We start from the raw sequence: 15,466 nt of genomic DNA, 5'->3' as shown, positions 1-15,466 counted from the left end.
GTTGTAAGGTGGTGGCGGACATTGCAGAGGATGTATCAGCGGTCGCAGCCTCCGCGGGGGCGGCCAGAGGGCGAGTGGCTTCTCCTCCCCCAGTTCCTCTGTCTTCTTTTCTCTTTCCATCATGGCATCCTGGCGTTATTCTCCCTTCTCTCTCGGCCCCTTTCCCGCCACTGGCTTATGCCCCTTCTTCTTGGGGCGGCGTCTTCTTCCAGCGCCTCCATACCAAGCCAGTCTACGAACCCCTTGGGGGGTGGGCCATGTTGCTGTCACATAGTAATTCAGGCAGGGGAGGCCCAAGACTGTTCGCGGTCTTTTCCTCGGACCTCCCATCTCATCACACCCTTCTTCTCCACGCCAACGGTCATTTTTAATGTTCATTTCACAGTCTATTAAATTGGGTCTTCTGCACATTCTCAAAAGCTCTAAGTCCATCAAATCTTAGGCACACAGAACCCGATGGCATCGGGTCTCGTCATCCTGTTCATGGCGCCAAGTTGGGTCACCCTCCCAGGGCCTTGGGGTACTCGGTACCGGGCCGGTATCAGCGGGACGTGTCACAGCAGCGGTGACCCGGACCGTGGCCCTGGGTGCCCAATCAATGGGAGAGATGTTGTGGTGAATGGTGGAAAGTAGTTAGATGAATAGTTCGGGACGCCACCTGTGGTGTTCGGCAAGGGAGGTGTTAAGCCGACGCTGCAGACAGATCCTCTGGGACAGATGGTGTGGTGCAGCAATGATGGTATAGCCCTCCACAGGCAGGGCTGCTGTTGTCCCAGGGCAGTGTAGATGTGGAGACACTTAGATGGTGTAATGTCCGGCGCAGGGGATGTAGCAGTGCCAGGCGGACAGACACAGGAAGGAATGGAGGACACCAGGGCATGTAGTTCCAAAGGTTTACTCACAGTCTGTAGTGCCCGCTTCTGTGCCGTGTCCTCCGGGTCAGGGACTCAGTCAACCTCCAGGCAAGAGGGAATGCTCCCTTCCACGCTCTGCCAACTTATGTGCCTTTTCTGAACGTCTTCTCTATAGCGCCTTTAAGTGTGAAGATCTCCTAGTACTGAGTTACACTGGAGTTCCTCCTGACAGATGTTCCCAAGTACTCTACTTGCACAGCAGACAGCTGTAGCCTGCTTTGGGGACTCTCTACTCCTAAGTCTCTCTATCCGTGTTGCTGTTGTGCCCTCAAGTCTTAGATGGGAGTAGTGCATTTACAGCCCACTACTCCACCGGTGTCTGCTGCAGAACCATTAGTGTCCATATAACCTCGACGACCGGGCCCCGTCCCTGCGCTTAGAACTTCTAGGCAGGGTTCTTCCTCTAACCCATGTCCTCTGTGTTCCCTTTTTCTCCCATGTTCCGTACTTGTCTTTCTCTCCTATGGAAGCTCAGGCTTAAGCTCCATGTCTTTCTCCTTCTTTCCTTTCCTGTGCCAGCTGGCTCAGATCACTGAGGCAGCTGTAGCATTCCTTCCTCCATCCCTCTTCCAGGGATCCCCACTCCTCTCCGAGTGGCTTCCTCTCTCAGACTCCCCGTCTGACTCCACTCTTGACTGACCTGTAATCCTAAACCATCCCGCTCTTTTATGTGTTCTAAACTCCACCCACCTCCCAGCATGTTTAGTGTTCCAAGCAGGGAACCACCAAAGGTGCTCTGCCTCTCTCTAGGCAAGGAGCCGCAATGTGGTTTTGCTGAACTACTCTATTGTGTGGGGTGCGAGTGTTGGAGCGTGGTCAGGAGCGTCCAACTTACCTGGATGGTGGGGCACCACACCTTAGGAGAAGGTGCAGTACCTCTGTGGCAACTGAGCCTCAGAGGCGCCACACAATCATCTCTAATTTAACTGATAAATTGTGTGCTAGCTTACTAGTCATACTAAAAATATTTTATTCCATTGCCAGTGTCCAAGTCCAAGTGCAACTTAGAACTAATTCTTCTTTTTGAGGAGCCATTGCAGACTGACAAATAGGCAAGTTACTGGAATTTTTTTTTCATATAAAGATTATTAAATTACTATATTAGTATATGTTCCCATGACTTACTCATGATGTTGAAAACTCATGACAAGATAAGCCATTATTAGATTCTATGTAAATTTATTCCTGCTGCTTATATAAAGGCTTTGAGAACCGATGTAGAAGGAGCCACCTCGTTTGTGATACAAGATAAGATAATGGATTCCAGTAACTATACGTTCTATAATATAGATGGCATTGATTCCAGAGCAGGTCTGGAGAAGTATTTTTCAGATAAAGAAGACATGGTCTTTCGAGAAGATTCCTTAATATTTCCCATTGAAAATATTATAAAAACTTTCACAGATGGTATGTATGTTAATCTTTCTATGTTTCTATTGATAACTTTAGATAAATTACAAATCAGGCATATGAGATATGGGTAAGGTTGGTTTCACATTTGCAGTTGTGTTCCGCAGCATTTCTGCCGCATACTTCTGCATGCGATGTGTTTTCCCGTCTTTAACATTGTGGACGCAGGTACATGCGTTTGTATGCTTTTTGCCTCATTTGACTGCGCATGTATCGTTTTGGCTTGTGCGGCTGGGTGTGGCTAATGCAACATGTTGCAATTTTGGAAGCGGCAATTTGCCGCCGCCTTATGCATGCAGCCACTTGCGAAAATAATGCGTCGAAAAAATGCATTACAGTCTATGAGAACGCATGCGTTCGCAAGCACATGTGTTTGCTAGCATTTTAGAACGCATGCATTATTCCAGAGTAAACCTGTCTAGACACTGATTAGCCACCCCCCACAAAGATAGATAAAAAGAGGGAGTGGGCATTGGCAGGACACTAATCTACAGGCTGGGAGCAAGAATAGAAGCTCTGCAGCTTTGAAGATTCACAACTTGAATGTGAGTATAAAAGCCAATGTCTGTCCTTTTATTCCTCTATTTAGTATGTACTAATTTCTGTCTCTTTTTTTTCTTGCAGCATTTATAATATGCAGCAAAATATAGCAAAATTGGTAATTTCTAAAACTTAACTTTTATTACTAAGTTTTTTCTTAAAAAATGGCTTTCACCATTATTCAAAGTGAACCAGTACACCGGTGCACAAACAATCAAATAATATCATAAAACCATTTTTCATCCCTGTCTAGGATATTTTTCTGCAAGCACATCAACCCCCTGTATGGGAAGACAATCTATATCAATACTGTCCCAATTGGACAAACTCAGCCCCACCAATTATATACACATCATGTGGAGCACAGGGACAATCCAAATAGACAATTCAAAGAAAACTAAAGGAACAATCTCACCCATTTCTGGTAGTGCCAGTCGTCCTTTATCCAGATCATATATTGTCCCTACCAGTCCCTATTTTGGACTGATCCTGACCCCCAAGAGTCTTGCGGAGAAGGCTTTGGAGACAATTTCCGACCACAGTTTGGGGTTTGCTCCCTTCTTTTTGAGGGCTACCAAGGGCGCTACCAAAGTTGCGAAATGGGGGATGAATTGGCGATAGTAATTTATGAACCCCATAAAGCGCTGCACCACTTTGAGAGAATGGGGCTCCTGCCAATCCATCACCACCTGTAGTTTGGCAGGATCCATGGCCAACCCCTGGGCCGAGATGATATAGCCCAGGAAAGGTAAGGACTCCTGCTCAAACACACATTTCTCCAACTTGGCGTAAAGGGAATTTGCCCGCAGGAGATCGAAAACTTTGCGAACATCTCTCCGGTGGGAGTCAATATCTGGAGAGTAAATGAGAATATCGTCCAGATAGACTACTACCAAGGTGGTAAGCATATCCTGGAAGATATAGTTCACAAAGTCTTGGAAGACGTCTGGTGCATTACATAGCCCGAAGGGCATCACCAGGTATTTATAGTGCCCATCTCTTGTGTTAAATGCCGTCTTCCATTCATCCCCCTCACGGATGCGAATCAGGTTATAGGCTCCTCGCAGATCAAGCTTAGTAAACACTCTCGCTCCCCGTAGCCTATCGAACAGTTTCGATATCAGGGGTAGAGGATACTTGTTCTTAACGGTTATGGCGTTAAGACCCCTGTAATCGATGCACGGACGTAATTCTCAAAGAAAGAATCCTGCTTCCGCCGGAGACACCAACTTCCTAATGAATCCTCTTGCCAGATTCTCCCTGATATACTGAGACATGGCTTCTGTCTCTGGGAGAGATAGGGGGTAGACTAGACCCCAGGGAGGCTCAGCACCAGGCAAGAGGTCAATAGGACAGTCGTAAGGGCGGTGCGGCGGAAGGGTCTCAGCCGCCTTCTTGGAGAAAACGTCTACATACTGCTGGTAAGGCTTGGGAAGCGAGGAGAGATCTGCGGGAACCTCAGAGGTAGCGACCTGTACGCAGTCCCTCAAACACCTACCCTCGCAGGACTTGCTCCAACTGAGGATTTTTCCCGAGGACCACTCTATGTGAGGAGAGTGAGCTCGTAACCAGGGAACTCCTAGGAGGACCTGGTCGATATCATCGGGCATGACCAGAAGAGACAGCATCTCCTGATGGGAAGGAGACAGTGAGAGTCTCAGTGGAGCCGTCTGGTGGGTGATTTGGGATGGAAGTGTCGCACCATTCACCACTCTGATAGTGACTGGCTGAGGTAGCAGGACCAGGGGGATTGTGTGTTGTAGGGCGAAGGCAGATGACATGAAATTGCCCTCCGCTCCAAAGTCCACACAAACCTCCACCACCAGAGTGGAAGAATTAAATTCTAATGCCCCTTTAAACAAGAGCTTGGAGGAGAAAGTCGCTGTGTCTAGTAGGCCACCTCCGATCACTACTAGACGGGAGCGTTTCCCGGACACTGTGGGCACTGGTTAACTAGGTGCCCAGTCTGCCGACAATGGAAGCAAACAGAAGGTACCCGCGTGGACCGGGTCCTGGACCCCGTGCGAGACACCTCCATGGCCTCTGGAGGCTCAGGCGGCTGACTGAGGGGTTCCAGCGGTCTAACAAAGATTGGAGCCAATCTATATTGTTTGCGGGACTTGGAGCGCTCCAGCCCTCGCTCAGTGAAGCGAATATTAATCCGGGTGGAGACCATAATGAGCTCTTCCAAGGTGGTGGGCACCTCCCTAGTGGCCAGGGCGTCTTTGACATGATCAGCAAGGCCTCTCCAGAAAATGGGTAAGAGAACCTTATCCGGCCACTCAAGTTCTGAGGCCAGAGTTCTGAAGAGGATGGCATACTGACTGACCAGAGACGAACCCTTGGTTAGGGCCAACAATTGCAGTGCGGTGTCGTGCGTGACCCGAGGCCCCAGGAACACCTGCTTCAAAGTGACCAGAAAATGGGTGGCACTCTGTACCAGGGGATCCCCACGCTCCCACAGCGGGGTGGCCCACTCCAAGGCCCTGCCCGACAGAAGGGAGATGATAAATCCCACCTTGGCCCGCTCAGAGGGAAATCGTGTGGCCAGCAACTCCAGGTGAATGGAGCACTGACTCACGAAACCCCTGCATGAAGCACTATCACCCTCAAACTTTTTGGGCAGCGGGAGGCGAGACAAAGTCGGGGCAGGACTAGCCATGGAGACACGGGCGACAGCCTCTACAGCTGCTTGAACAGCGACTGAAGTAACATCCACAGCTGAGGTGGAACGATCTAGCGCTGCCAAGCTACCCTCCAGCTGCTGGATGTATCTATGCAGTCATTGTTCGTCCGCCATTATTAGCCAGACCCTGGCGCTAGGATAATGTTAGGGCTGGCGGAACACACCAAATTATAAAATAATATTAGGTGGGTTCGCAGCCCGGGGTCCACCGTGCAGAGGTGGTACACTGTTGCTAAGTAATGGCAGAAGAAATAAGCGGTGTGAAACCAGTCACACGTGGGTTACGTCACCCAATGGGAACAGGGGCGACCTCTGTTAATGCACAGAGCCGCACAACCGCTGAACGTAGATGCCGGAGCCTGTTAAGCTCACAGAGCCCGGCCAAAAGAGTGCACAGTGTACGGCCACAGAACTCTACCCCAAGGACATGGGGTTAGAGTCCTTCTAGGCCCACTGAGCGCGCGGCGTCGCTGCCGCGAACGCCGCTATAGACGCTGGCTATGGAGCACGTGCACTGAGGCATGCAAGTCCCTGGTGAGGACTGATGCCTGACTCAACCTCTGTCCTACCTACGCCTCAGCCTGGGCGCTAGCAGGCTAAGCTGCACAACACATGCGTACCAAGGGTAGGGGTTTCTTAATGAGTCATTCAACAGAGACATTCATGCGTGCATACATCACTCACTCCACATAGTCTGTAAATACAGTCTTATCCTAGCGCATGGCCAAGCGGCCATGCGAACCTTTTATAACCGTGAGCGTCCGGGACCTTCCTGGCTTCTCGGATGGGCCAATCCAAACAGGAGCAGGACCTGAGCACATGACCTTCGATCTCCAATGGGAGATCACTCCACGGGCATGCTCAGTGGCCCGACATGGGGACTTAGTCCCTGGAGAATCTCGCTGCTGAGCAGCATATATTGTCATAGCTGCGCCAGAGGTGGCAGCAGCAAGCAAACCCACGGAGCTGGTCTGGGCAGAGCGCCTGGACCGACGAGTTTGCTGAGCAACCTCCTCTGCGGCTGGAGAGGAATAGGAGACTGCTGGAAGTAAGGCTCGGGATTCTCTCAGTGCAGCGACAGAAATCGGATGCCTAACAGAACCATTCATACACACTTTACAATAGTGTTCTTAACCACACCCCTGAGTGGATTTGTAGGTAACTGGTCCCTCCCGACTCTCCAGTCACCTAGAGACTTCCAAAACACATTGAAACAGCACCTCATCAGTATCACTGCTGATCAACACACACATAAGTCTCCATCTCAAGGCCACCCACATTGAGATACATAACAGTCATTCAGTATTCTGCCATTCATCCAATTCATTTTTGAGACTGGTCCTTTCCCAGAGAGCGTAAGTATTTTTGTGGTGTATTGGATTGTGTCATATTGCCTAATCTGTATTTTTCTATTCCACCCTTGAGTCTGGTTCAGGAGCAGCCCTTCATCGAACAGCCACAGACCCATCCCAGCCATCCACCAGCGAAGCAGCAAGTGGGCCAGCAACAAAGACTGGAGACCAGGAAGCTGGTCCAACAGGTGTTCCCCTGTCCCAGGTCTCTGCCATTGATTTTTCTGGATATTCCCACCAGCGGCAGAAGGCCTCGGACTGGACACTCATGCCCGAGTTCATGCACTTGAGCTCGATCTTCCATGATGGCCTCAAGGCAATGGGAGACAGTCTGGAAAGTGGTTTCAACCATACTGTATGAAGACACTTATCCAGCATGTCAACTGAAGCCTTTACCATCTGAAAGCCGACCTCCAGAGGCCAGCACATCATTTTTTTAATCAGATAGAACAGAGCATGTCGGAACACCTTACTCCTGATCTCTAGCTGAATGTCATGCAGGCCTGCAATGCTTCTTACATGCAGGCTATGCAGCAGACTCAGTACTTGCAGCAGTCAGTGGCGGCATTTCCACCTGTGCCAACACTGACACGCTTGACCTCAATGCCGAGTTCTGCTGCATACCACTGCACTGCCACCACAATTCCAAGCACTGCCGGACAACACTACAGCGCCACCACCATGCCGAGTGCTGCTGCACATTCCACTGCCACCACCATGCAGAGTGCTGCTCCTGCTTGGACCTGCTCCACCACTACCACCAACATGCAGCAGCAGCAACTGGACCCTGGCAGGCCGTCCACCATCACCAGGCCGCAGCAGCAGCAGCACCAGGATCCTGCCAGGATGTCCACCAGCACCAGGCCACAGCAGCAGCACCAGGAACCTGCCAGGCCATCCTCCTGCACCATGCTGCCACAAGAAACAAGGCCAACACTCCCTAGAAGACAGAACCACAGAACACAGGACAGAGAAAAAAAAAACAACGGACTCACATTCCCTCCCCCTCACCTTCCAATATGTCTGTGATGTCCGGTTTGTCTCTACCTTCCAGTGTGTCTCTCCCATCCCATGCCTCCATTCCCATCCCTGACTTCCCTGACCCCACTAGTTTCAGCGCCCCTTCCCCAGCAACCCCTGTGTCATCTTTACCCAGTCAGCCGTCCCAGCTCAACACTCCCCAGTTCCGTCACTTTACCCCAAGTCGCCGCAGTTAATTTTTTTTTTTGTAAATAAATTTGAGTTTTTTTGCCCCCACTACTGATTGGTTCTTTTTGTATTTCGTCGCCGGCAACACACACCATGCACCGACTAAACACACTGCTCTGTACACTTTGTGTATTTGACACCACATAGCTCCAGGAGTGACACAACTTGAACACTGCAGCTTTGCTTCTTGTGTTTGTCATGGAGCTATGAGTTGTCAAAAACAAATATGACTTGTATTTTCTCCAGCATCTCTTTCAGTCTGCATAAAATCTATTGGACGCAGACTGAAGTGACGATGGAGGTAATACAAGGCATATCTATACTCACCTGGCCAGGTGCCAGAAATAGTGAATTCAGGATGCACAAAACCCAGCATCCTGAATTAACTATTTCTGACACCTGGCCTGGTGAGTATAGATATGCTTTGTATTACATCCATCATCTCTTCAGTCTGCATCCAATAGATACTGCAGAAGAGATGCTGGATCGAATGACGTCACCTACCATAGCACTGATATCATAAGTGGATTTGAGAGGAAAGCAATAGGAGACTCGGTACAGGTATCGATACAGGTTCCAAACATTAGGAACATTTTAAACATTACTGATACAGGCACAAACACAACAGAACATTTTATTAAACCATTTCATCTTGCCATGCCACACGGCCCATATCAGAAACAAAGTAGGCAGCAAATTGGTCCCTCATTTGGGCAACTTCAACTGTTGACCGCAGAGGGTGATGATGATAATCTGGCAGTGGGTTTGAAACAGGTTCATCAAATTCAGTGTTGGGTCGCTCTTTAGCCATTATGTAGTTATGCAGAACCACACAGGCTTTGACCACCTCATCGACTGTCTCCATTTTTAGATTAATGGCAGTTCCAAGAATGCGCCATTTGGAGACAAGAATCCCAAAGGTACACTGTAGTTAAAAAATTTTTTTGTGTGGTTCAAATCCCGACTGGAGTAAGGTTTCAGTAGGCTTTCACACATCTGAAAGGACTCATCCCCAACCATAAAAAATTACATTGGCGGGCCTTGAGTGTTGGGAAGAGGTCATGGCAGGTGGAAATTAAAATTTTTTCCATACAAGTGTTGGCCCATATCAGAGTTTTTAAAAGTCTGGGAGTCATTGCCACGGCCAAAAGCTCCAATGTCCACGGGGATAAAACGACAGTCCGCATCTGCAATCGCCATGAGCACTACAGAAAAATATTTCTTGTAGTTGAAGTACTCAGATCCACTTCTGGCAGGTTTGGTAATACGAATGTGTTTTCCATCCACTGCTCCCAAACAGTTGGGGAAATTACATACTGGACAGAAATTTTCGGCAATTTCCAGCCACACTTCCGTGGTGGGTAGGGAGATAAATTCATCCCGGAGAATGTTCCACAAAGCCCAGCAGGTGTCCACAATTATTCCAGACAGGGTGGAAATTCTTAGACAGTACTGAAAATGGAGTGATGATAAGCTCTCTCCGGTAGCCAGGAATCTGCCAAAAAGAGAAAGAAAAAAATTTAGAATTATGATATGATGGGGTTTAGCTAAACAGATAAAGGAAAAAACAATTAGTACAAGTCAGGGCAATAATAATTATGACAGGTGTTTGTTTTGAAATATTAGGTACCTTAATGTGACCAGGAGACGTTCCTCATCTGGAATCGCTCTACGGACCTTGGTGTCCTGTCTCCTGATGGCTCCTTGGACACGACCAAGTAAATCCTGGAAGGTCTCTTGAGACATCCTGGCATATTCCGCAAATTTCTCCAGGTTGGCATTGAACTCGCTGTATAAGGTGTGATAGGCTCCACGGCTCTCCCGGACTTCAATAATGGGGTGTCTCCAAAAACGCCGACATCATCTTCTCATCTCTCTCTGTTTCTTTGTTGCTTACAAGCAAACGCAAAGGCAAGAAACAGCTTTATATCCAAATCGAGTTTGAAGTAAAAGCTCTCCATGCAAAAATCCATCGTGCCGCAGGATAAAGGAGCAAAATCTGAAGTTTCCAGCTGTCCAAGGGTCTATATAAAGATATCCCATAAGACACGCCCATTGGTGTCCCATTGGTGGTGTCTGTTTATCTAGATTTTTCTCCTGGAAAATTTTCCACCTTACGCGCAAATGCATGCTAAATGCATGCAAAAGCATGCAAACGCTGCATTTTTTTTCCGTATGTGTAAGCTGATGCGTCTAAAAACTGCTGCATCTGTATGCATTTGCCTGCGGTTTTTCATGTGTTTGAGGTTGTGGAATATACGCTGCGAATTCAACCACAAATGTGAAACTAACCTAAATGATATCTACTTGATATCATTTCTCTATCTGAAGGAATTTTCTGTCAGATGCTGTGGCCCAAAATACTTGCTCCCAAACTCAGCCCCCTCACCCTTGGGATTCCCCAGGAACAATACTTTTCTTTACTTGACTTTAGCAAGAAGTGTTTTGAAGCCTCTCTCCAGGGGGGGCCAACAGGCATAGACAAAATGTCCCCAGCAATTACCACAAGTGTGCGAACTCTTGTGCAGCTACAGCCAACTGGCTCCCTTTGTTCATTCAGGCTGACATCATGGCACAACAGATCCCAGGCTAACCAGTGCAAGGCTCTGAGACATGGAATCTAGAAAATTACCTATAATAAAAGAATGCAATATCTCTCAACCTAGCTGAGCACATAATCGTAATCGGCATTCCTTTCCTCACACACCTATACCATTTAGCCACCTCTAGAACCCTGCATTGTGGAGTTATAAAGCATAGCTACCAGGCATTAAATACAGTAGCCATAGTTGGTCTCCCTACACAGATAAAATCCAGCGGAACCCAGTGTCGGCACCACCGACCCATTTGGAAGTGCGGGCGGAAAGTTATTGGCCATCTTCGGCTCTGGCTGGAAAATCATGCTCTCAGATATCGGAGGAGGGAGGCTGCCCTGCCCAGGGGTGGGTGCAGAATGTGGGAGGGAGCAGCCTAGGAGATATTGGGCAGCCTCTCATTTTGGACTTGGTCCTCTTGCCAGTAGAAAACTGTTAGCTGACGCGGCCAGGGGAATCTTGTAACTAAGATTTGTACCTGTGATCCATCAGCACCTCTCTGTTGTTACATGCTACATAACACAGTAATTGTAACCTATCTAAACCCTACCCTTGTACTACACCCTTGACTGTATATTTGTATATTGTTCTGTATATATATACCTGTGTATTTCTAGTAAACAGAAAAACACAGTATAACAAACGCATAAAACTACTCTGTTGTAAAAAAGTAGCCGTAAACAGCAAGTGCTAGTAAAAAGATGATAACAAAACAGGGTATTTGGTACTTTGACGTTTGGTAGAGCGGCTTAGTATACGTTTTTTGCAATAAAAAGTATCAACCAAATACCCTGTTTTGTTATCATCTTTTTACTAGCACTTGCTGTTTACTGTTACTGTTACAACAGAGTATTTTTATACGTTTGTTATACTGTGTTTTTCAGAGTTTCAGTCTTTTGGTGGTGTGAACACTGTCCTACAGGCTTGTTCACTGTGTGCATGGCCCATGTGTTTAAATTCTGTATATTTCTAGTTCGCCTTTTTGGCGATTAAATATAAAATTAATCTTGGACTGCTTTTTTATCTCCATACACGAATCCCCATGTCTGCATGCTCCGTTGGTTATTATACGCTACACGGGTTGGTTTCTGACCTGAAATAAGCCTGCTGTTGGACGAGGCTTAAATCAAATGAGGAACTGGTGGCAGCATACTATACTGTGTTAGTGAGGATCCCTGACAGTGGCGTCCGGGAGGTTGATATATACAGTATATATCTCCAGCCTGGACTGGTGATGTATATCCCCCCTCACTGGGAGCGCCTCAATAATTCGTACTTATAAGGGAAACCTTTCCGGCGACTATTTGCACTTGGTGCAGTTCCCTGACTGACCTGGGGCAAGTGGTGGTGCCAGAGAGCCGATCCCTCCCCAGAGGTGAATGAATTCAACACACCCCTTCTTCTGTGTGATCCGTCACAGGACACATTTGTGTTTTGGGGGTTTTGGTGATCAGAAAAAGTAAGAATGTCCATCCGCAGGTTCCTCAAAGCTATGGTCCTTGAAGATGTTGAAGAATATTAGGTCCCTTGGTTACCAGATTCATTGTTTTACTTCTCTAATTTCCAGAAAACATGCTGAGGATGAAAAAAGGTTAATCTGAAACATCAATTGTGGGTGAAATAATTTTAGAAGCTGCTGTTATATGGCAATATATGACTCATCAGTGTATGCTTAGGCACAAAAACATTGCACATGCTGAACTGCTTCTGTTACTTCAGAGTTATGGAATCAATGTAGCTTGTAGTTCTGTGGTTTTCTCATAACTCTCAATCATTTCTTTAGTAGCTTGTTTGCCGGATTCTGTAGCCCCAACCATTTGAGTGGTACATGAGTGACTGAGATGGCTATAGCTGTTTCAGCTATGGTTGAAATGGTCTTGTAGATCTTGACCTGGCAGAAACTATTAGTGACCTTTTCTTAGGATAGGTTATCAAAATGAGATTGATGGGGGGGGGGTCTAAAAACAAGCATCCCCTGAAGCACAGCTACTAGTAACACAGGGCAGCTTTGTTCAGTGTGTCTACATCTCTTCACTGCCACCCCATCGATGGAATTGATTCCTCAATGGAATTATTACATTTTTATCTTTACGTTCAGTGTTAACAGATCTAATTTTTACTTGAAAAAGTGAATTTAGACAATGGTAAATCCTGTTTTGGAGGCATCTCAATTCGTCATGCATTTGTTTTATACATTTATAATTTTTCTACAGGTCACGTTAAAGGAGAACTGTTGATTGACCTAAGTGTTGGTGCCGTGGTTCATCATCTGTTTACAGCCTGTGAATTTTTCAAACACATCATAGTGCTGAAGATGAGAGACAGATGCATCATGGAGCTGAAAAGATGGGTGGACTCACGTACAGGAGCATTTGATTGGGGACATGCTGCGAAACATCATGCAGACCATAAAGGAATCAGGTGAGTTGATTACTCAAAATTTAGAAGGCACAAGCTTTATGAGGCAGGTACAAGGGAGCGACACTTTGCAGATATTTATTTTCTCTCTGTGAATTTTTTTCTTTTTCATGCCATGCCATGAAAAAGAAATAAGGTGGATGTTGCAAGGACCAAAAGTTAGTAGCCCTGTCAGGAGCATTAGAACATTCACAGAGCCTTCACCAGTTTGTAAATTTTTTTTGCCCATCCTCATGAATCGAACATCAAGGTGCTTGCATTTGCTTGGAATCATGAATTTTAGGAAATTTGACTCAGACCGGGGTCACACTAGCGTATGGCTTCCGATGCGAGTGCATTGGATGAGATATGCTAATGGCCCTCAGCTCCTGCTCTGCTGCGAGCAGGAGCCGAGTGTCATGCTACTGTGCTCTGAGCCTCTTACATGGAGAGGATCGGAGCACAGCTGTGGAGGATGCAGAGAAACTAATTTCTCCATCTCCTCCATATCCGAGTGCTGTGCTCTGAGTCACTTGCACACGTAGACTTATATGGGTGCGAGTTAGCAGAGACTCACCGATTCTTGGTGCTAATTGCAGCATGCTGATATTGTTCTCACATGCCGATTCGGCCTGAGAAAAAAAATCACAGATTTGAGTTGGTCCATAGAGTAACACTGGTTCGAGTGCTATGCGATGTTTTGTCGCATAGCACTCGTCCGTGTTATTCACTAGTGTGACCTCGGCCTCAAACTCAATTCTTTGCAGATCGATTAGCTCATTTCTAGTCTCAAAGACGAGATGTATCCATTTTCCTGCGCTAAGCTCTATGCTCTAATTCCATCCTATTTAGTACTGTATGTAGGACAATCACTTAAATCATTTTGCAAATCTTTTTCAGTGATCTATTACAGGACAAAGAAGGAAAGGTGAAATTAGCCCTCCAACATATTGTGAAATGTGACCTCGAGAAAGAAAATATAATGGAACCAATGGTCTTACCACCAGCAGATTGTATCATCAGTGCTTTGCTTCTAGATTTTATTTGCAGAAATCAAGATGATTACTTGAGATATCTCAGGAAGTTCTCAAGGTTACTGAAACCTGGAGGACAAATTATATTATTTGGATTTATAGAGGCTACATATGTAACAGTTGGGAAAGACAAGATTCATCTTCTTAGCTATGATGAGGATTGTGTCAGGAAAACTCTTGTTGATGCAGGATTTATAATTGATACCTGTAAGGTTAAGAAAAGAACGGTTGTGAGTGACCTTACTGACTATAAGAATGTGCTATTCATTGTAGCTCACAAAGAGAAGGAGCTCTAATTACTGTAAAGAAAACTAGCATTGTAATTCATATGTCAAGATTGATATATGTCTTTAAAAAATAATATAATATAGCAGGGCTTTGTGTTGAGAATAATATTAATTTCCACAATTGGCATAATTTCTGTAATTTGTATCTAGTACATGCTATTATTATATAATTAATGATTCACAATATAGGAGAAAGAAGTGCAGAATAGGGTCTTATCCGATGTGATAAGTTAAAGAAAGTAGTCAGATCACACTCAAATGATATATGAGAAATAATGGCACATAGAATCATCAGTCAGCTGCCGCAGATCCACAAGTCAAACGTAATTAAATTACTGGAGATTTTGTGGATTATTTTCCAGCACTGCTATATATGACTAAGGAGCAAACAGTTCATTAAAGAGATGATGGTTTATTCACAATCTCAACTGCGTTTCGAAGTACAAGACAAGGAAGAAGTCTTGTACTCCGAAACGCTTTGAGATTGTGAATAAACCATCATTTCTTTTATGAACTGTTTGCTCCTTAGTCATATATAGCAGGGCAGGAAAATGATCCATGAAATCTCCAGTAATTTAATTATTATACAATTATATAACTGTTGAATCTTCAATAAAAATGCAATGTGTAATGTTTATCCCATAAATTATCTTATATATAAATATCTTTCAAGGAGCTATCTTGTTAAATTAGTGTTCTAGATCTTAAGAAGTACTGTAGACCTATGCTGAGACCTGGCTGGATCATCTGCTTTCTCATTGCTGTTCTATTACCTATTTGCTTTTGTTTGAAAAATGTAATAAACTTAAATGGTAACCGTAGATTTAACTTTTTATTTTCATTAGTTAATAGGAAACATAAAAATAAGAAACTTTGTAACTTTGCACAGTCCCCGCCCAGCCCAGCACACACACACAGCCCATTACTTGTATTTCCCATAGACTTACATTGGACTTGCTACTCGTTACGAGTACCCGAGTGTTAGGAGGTACTCATAACGAGTACAGCGATTCCGAATACTTCACTACTTGCTCATCCCTATA

The 15,466-nt window shown here is 45.8% G+C and overlaps 1 protein-coding gene across 1 annotated transcript; it reads left to right on the top strand.

Annotated features, from left to right (window-relative positions):
• The first annotated feature begins 2,132 nt into the window (after positions 1 to 2,132).
• LOC141097723 (nicotinamide N-methyltransferase-like) lies at positions 2,133 to 15,244 on the top strand. Its single transcript, XM_073585097.1, has 3 exons — positions 2,133 to 2,321; positions 12,919 to 13,126; positions 14,003 to 15,244. The coding sequence occupies exons 1-3, from the start codon at positions 2,171 to 2,173 to the stop codon at positions 14,430 to 14,432; spliced, it is 789 nt and encodes a 262-aa protein (XP_073441198.1). The 5' UTR covers positions 2,133 to 2,170; the 3' UTR covers positions 14,433 to 15,244.
• Positions 15,245 to 15,466: the final 222 nt, after the last annotated feature.

Source organism: Dendrobates tinctorius, unplaced genomic scaffold (genome assembly GCF_039654945.1).
Source record: "Dendrobates tinctorius isolate UK_male_01 unplaced genomic scaffold, ASM3965494v1 ptg000086l, whole genome shotgun sequence".
In the NCBI taxonomy this organism is placed as follows: Eukaryota; Metazoa; Chordata; class Amphibia; order Anura; family Dendrobatidae; genus Dendrobates; species Dendrobates tinctorius.
This window is presented reverse-complemented; position numbering and strand designations above follow the sequence as displayed.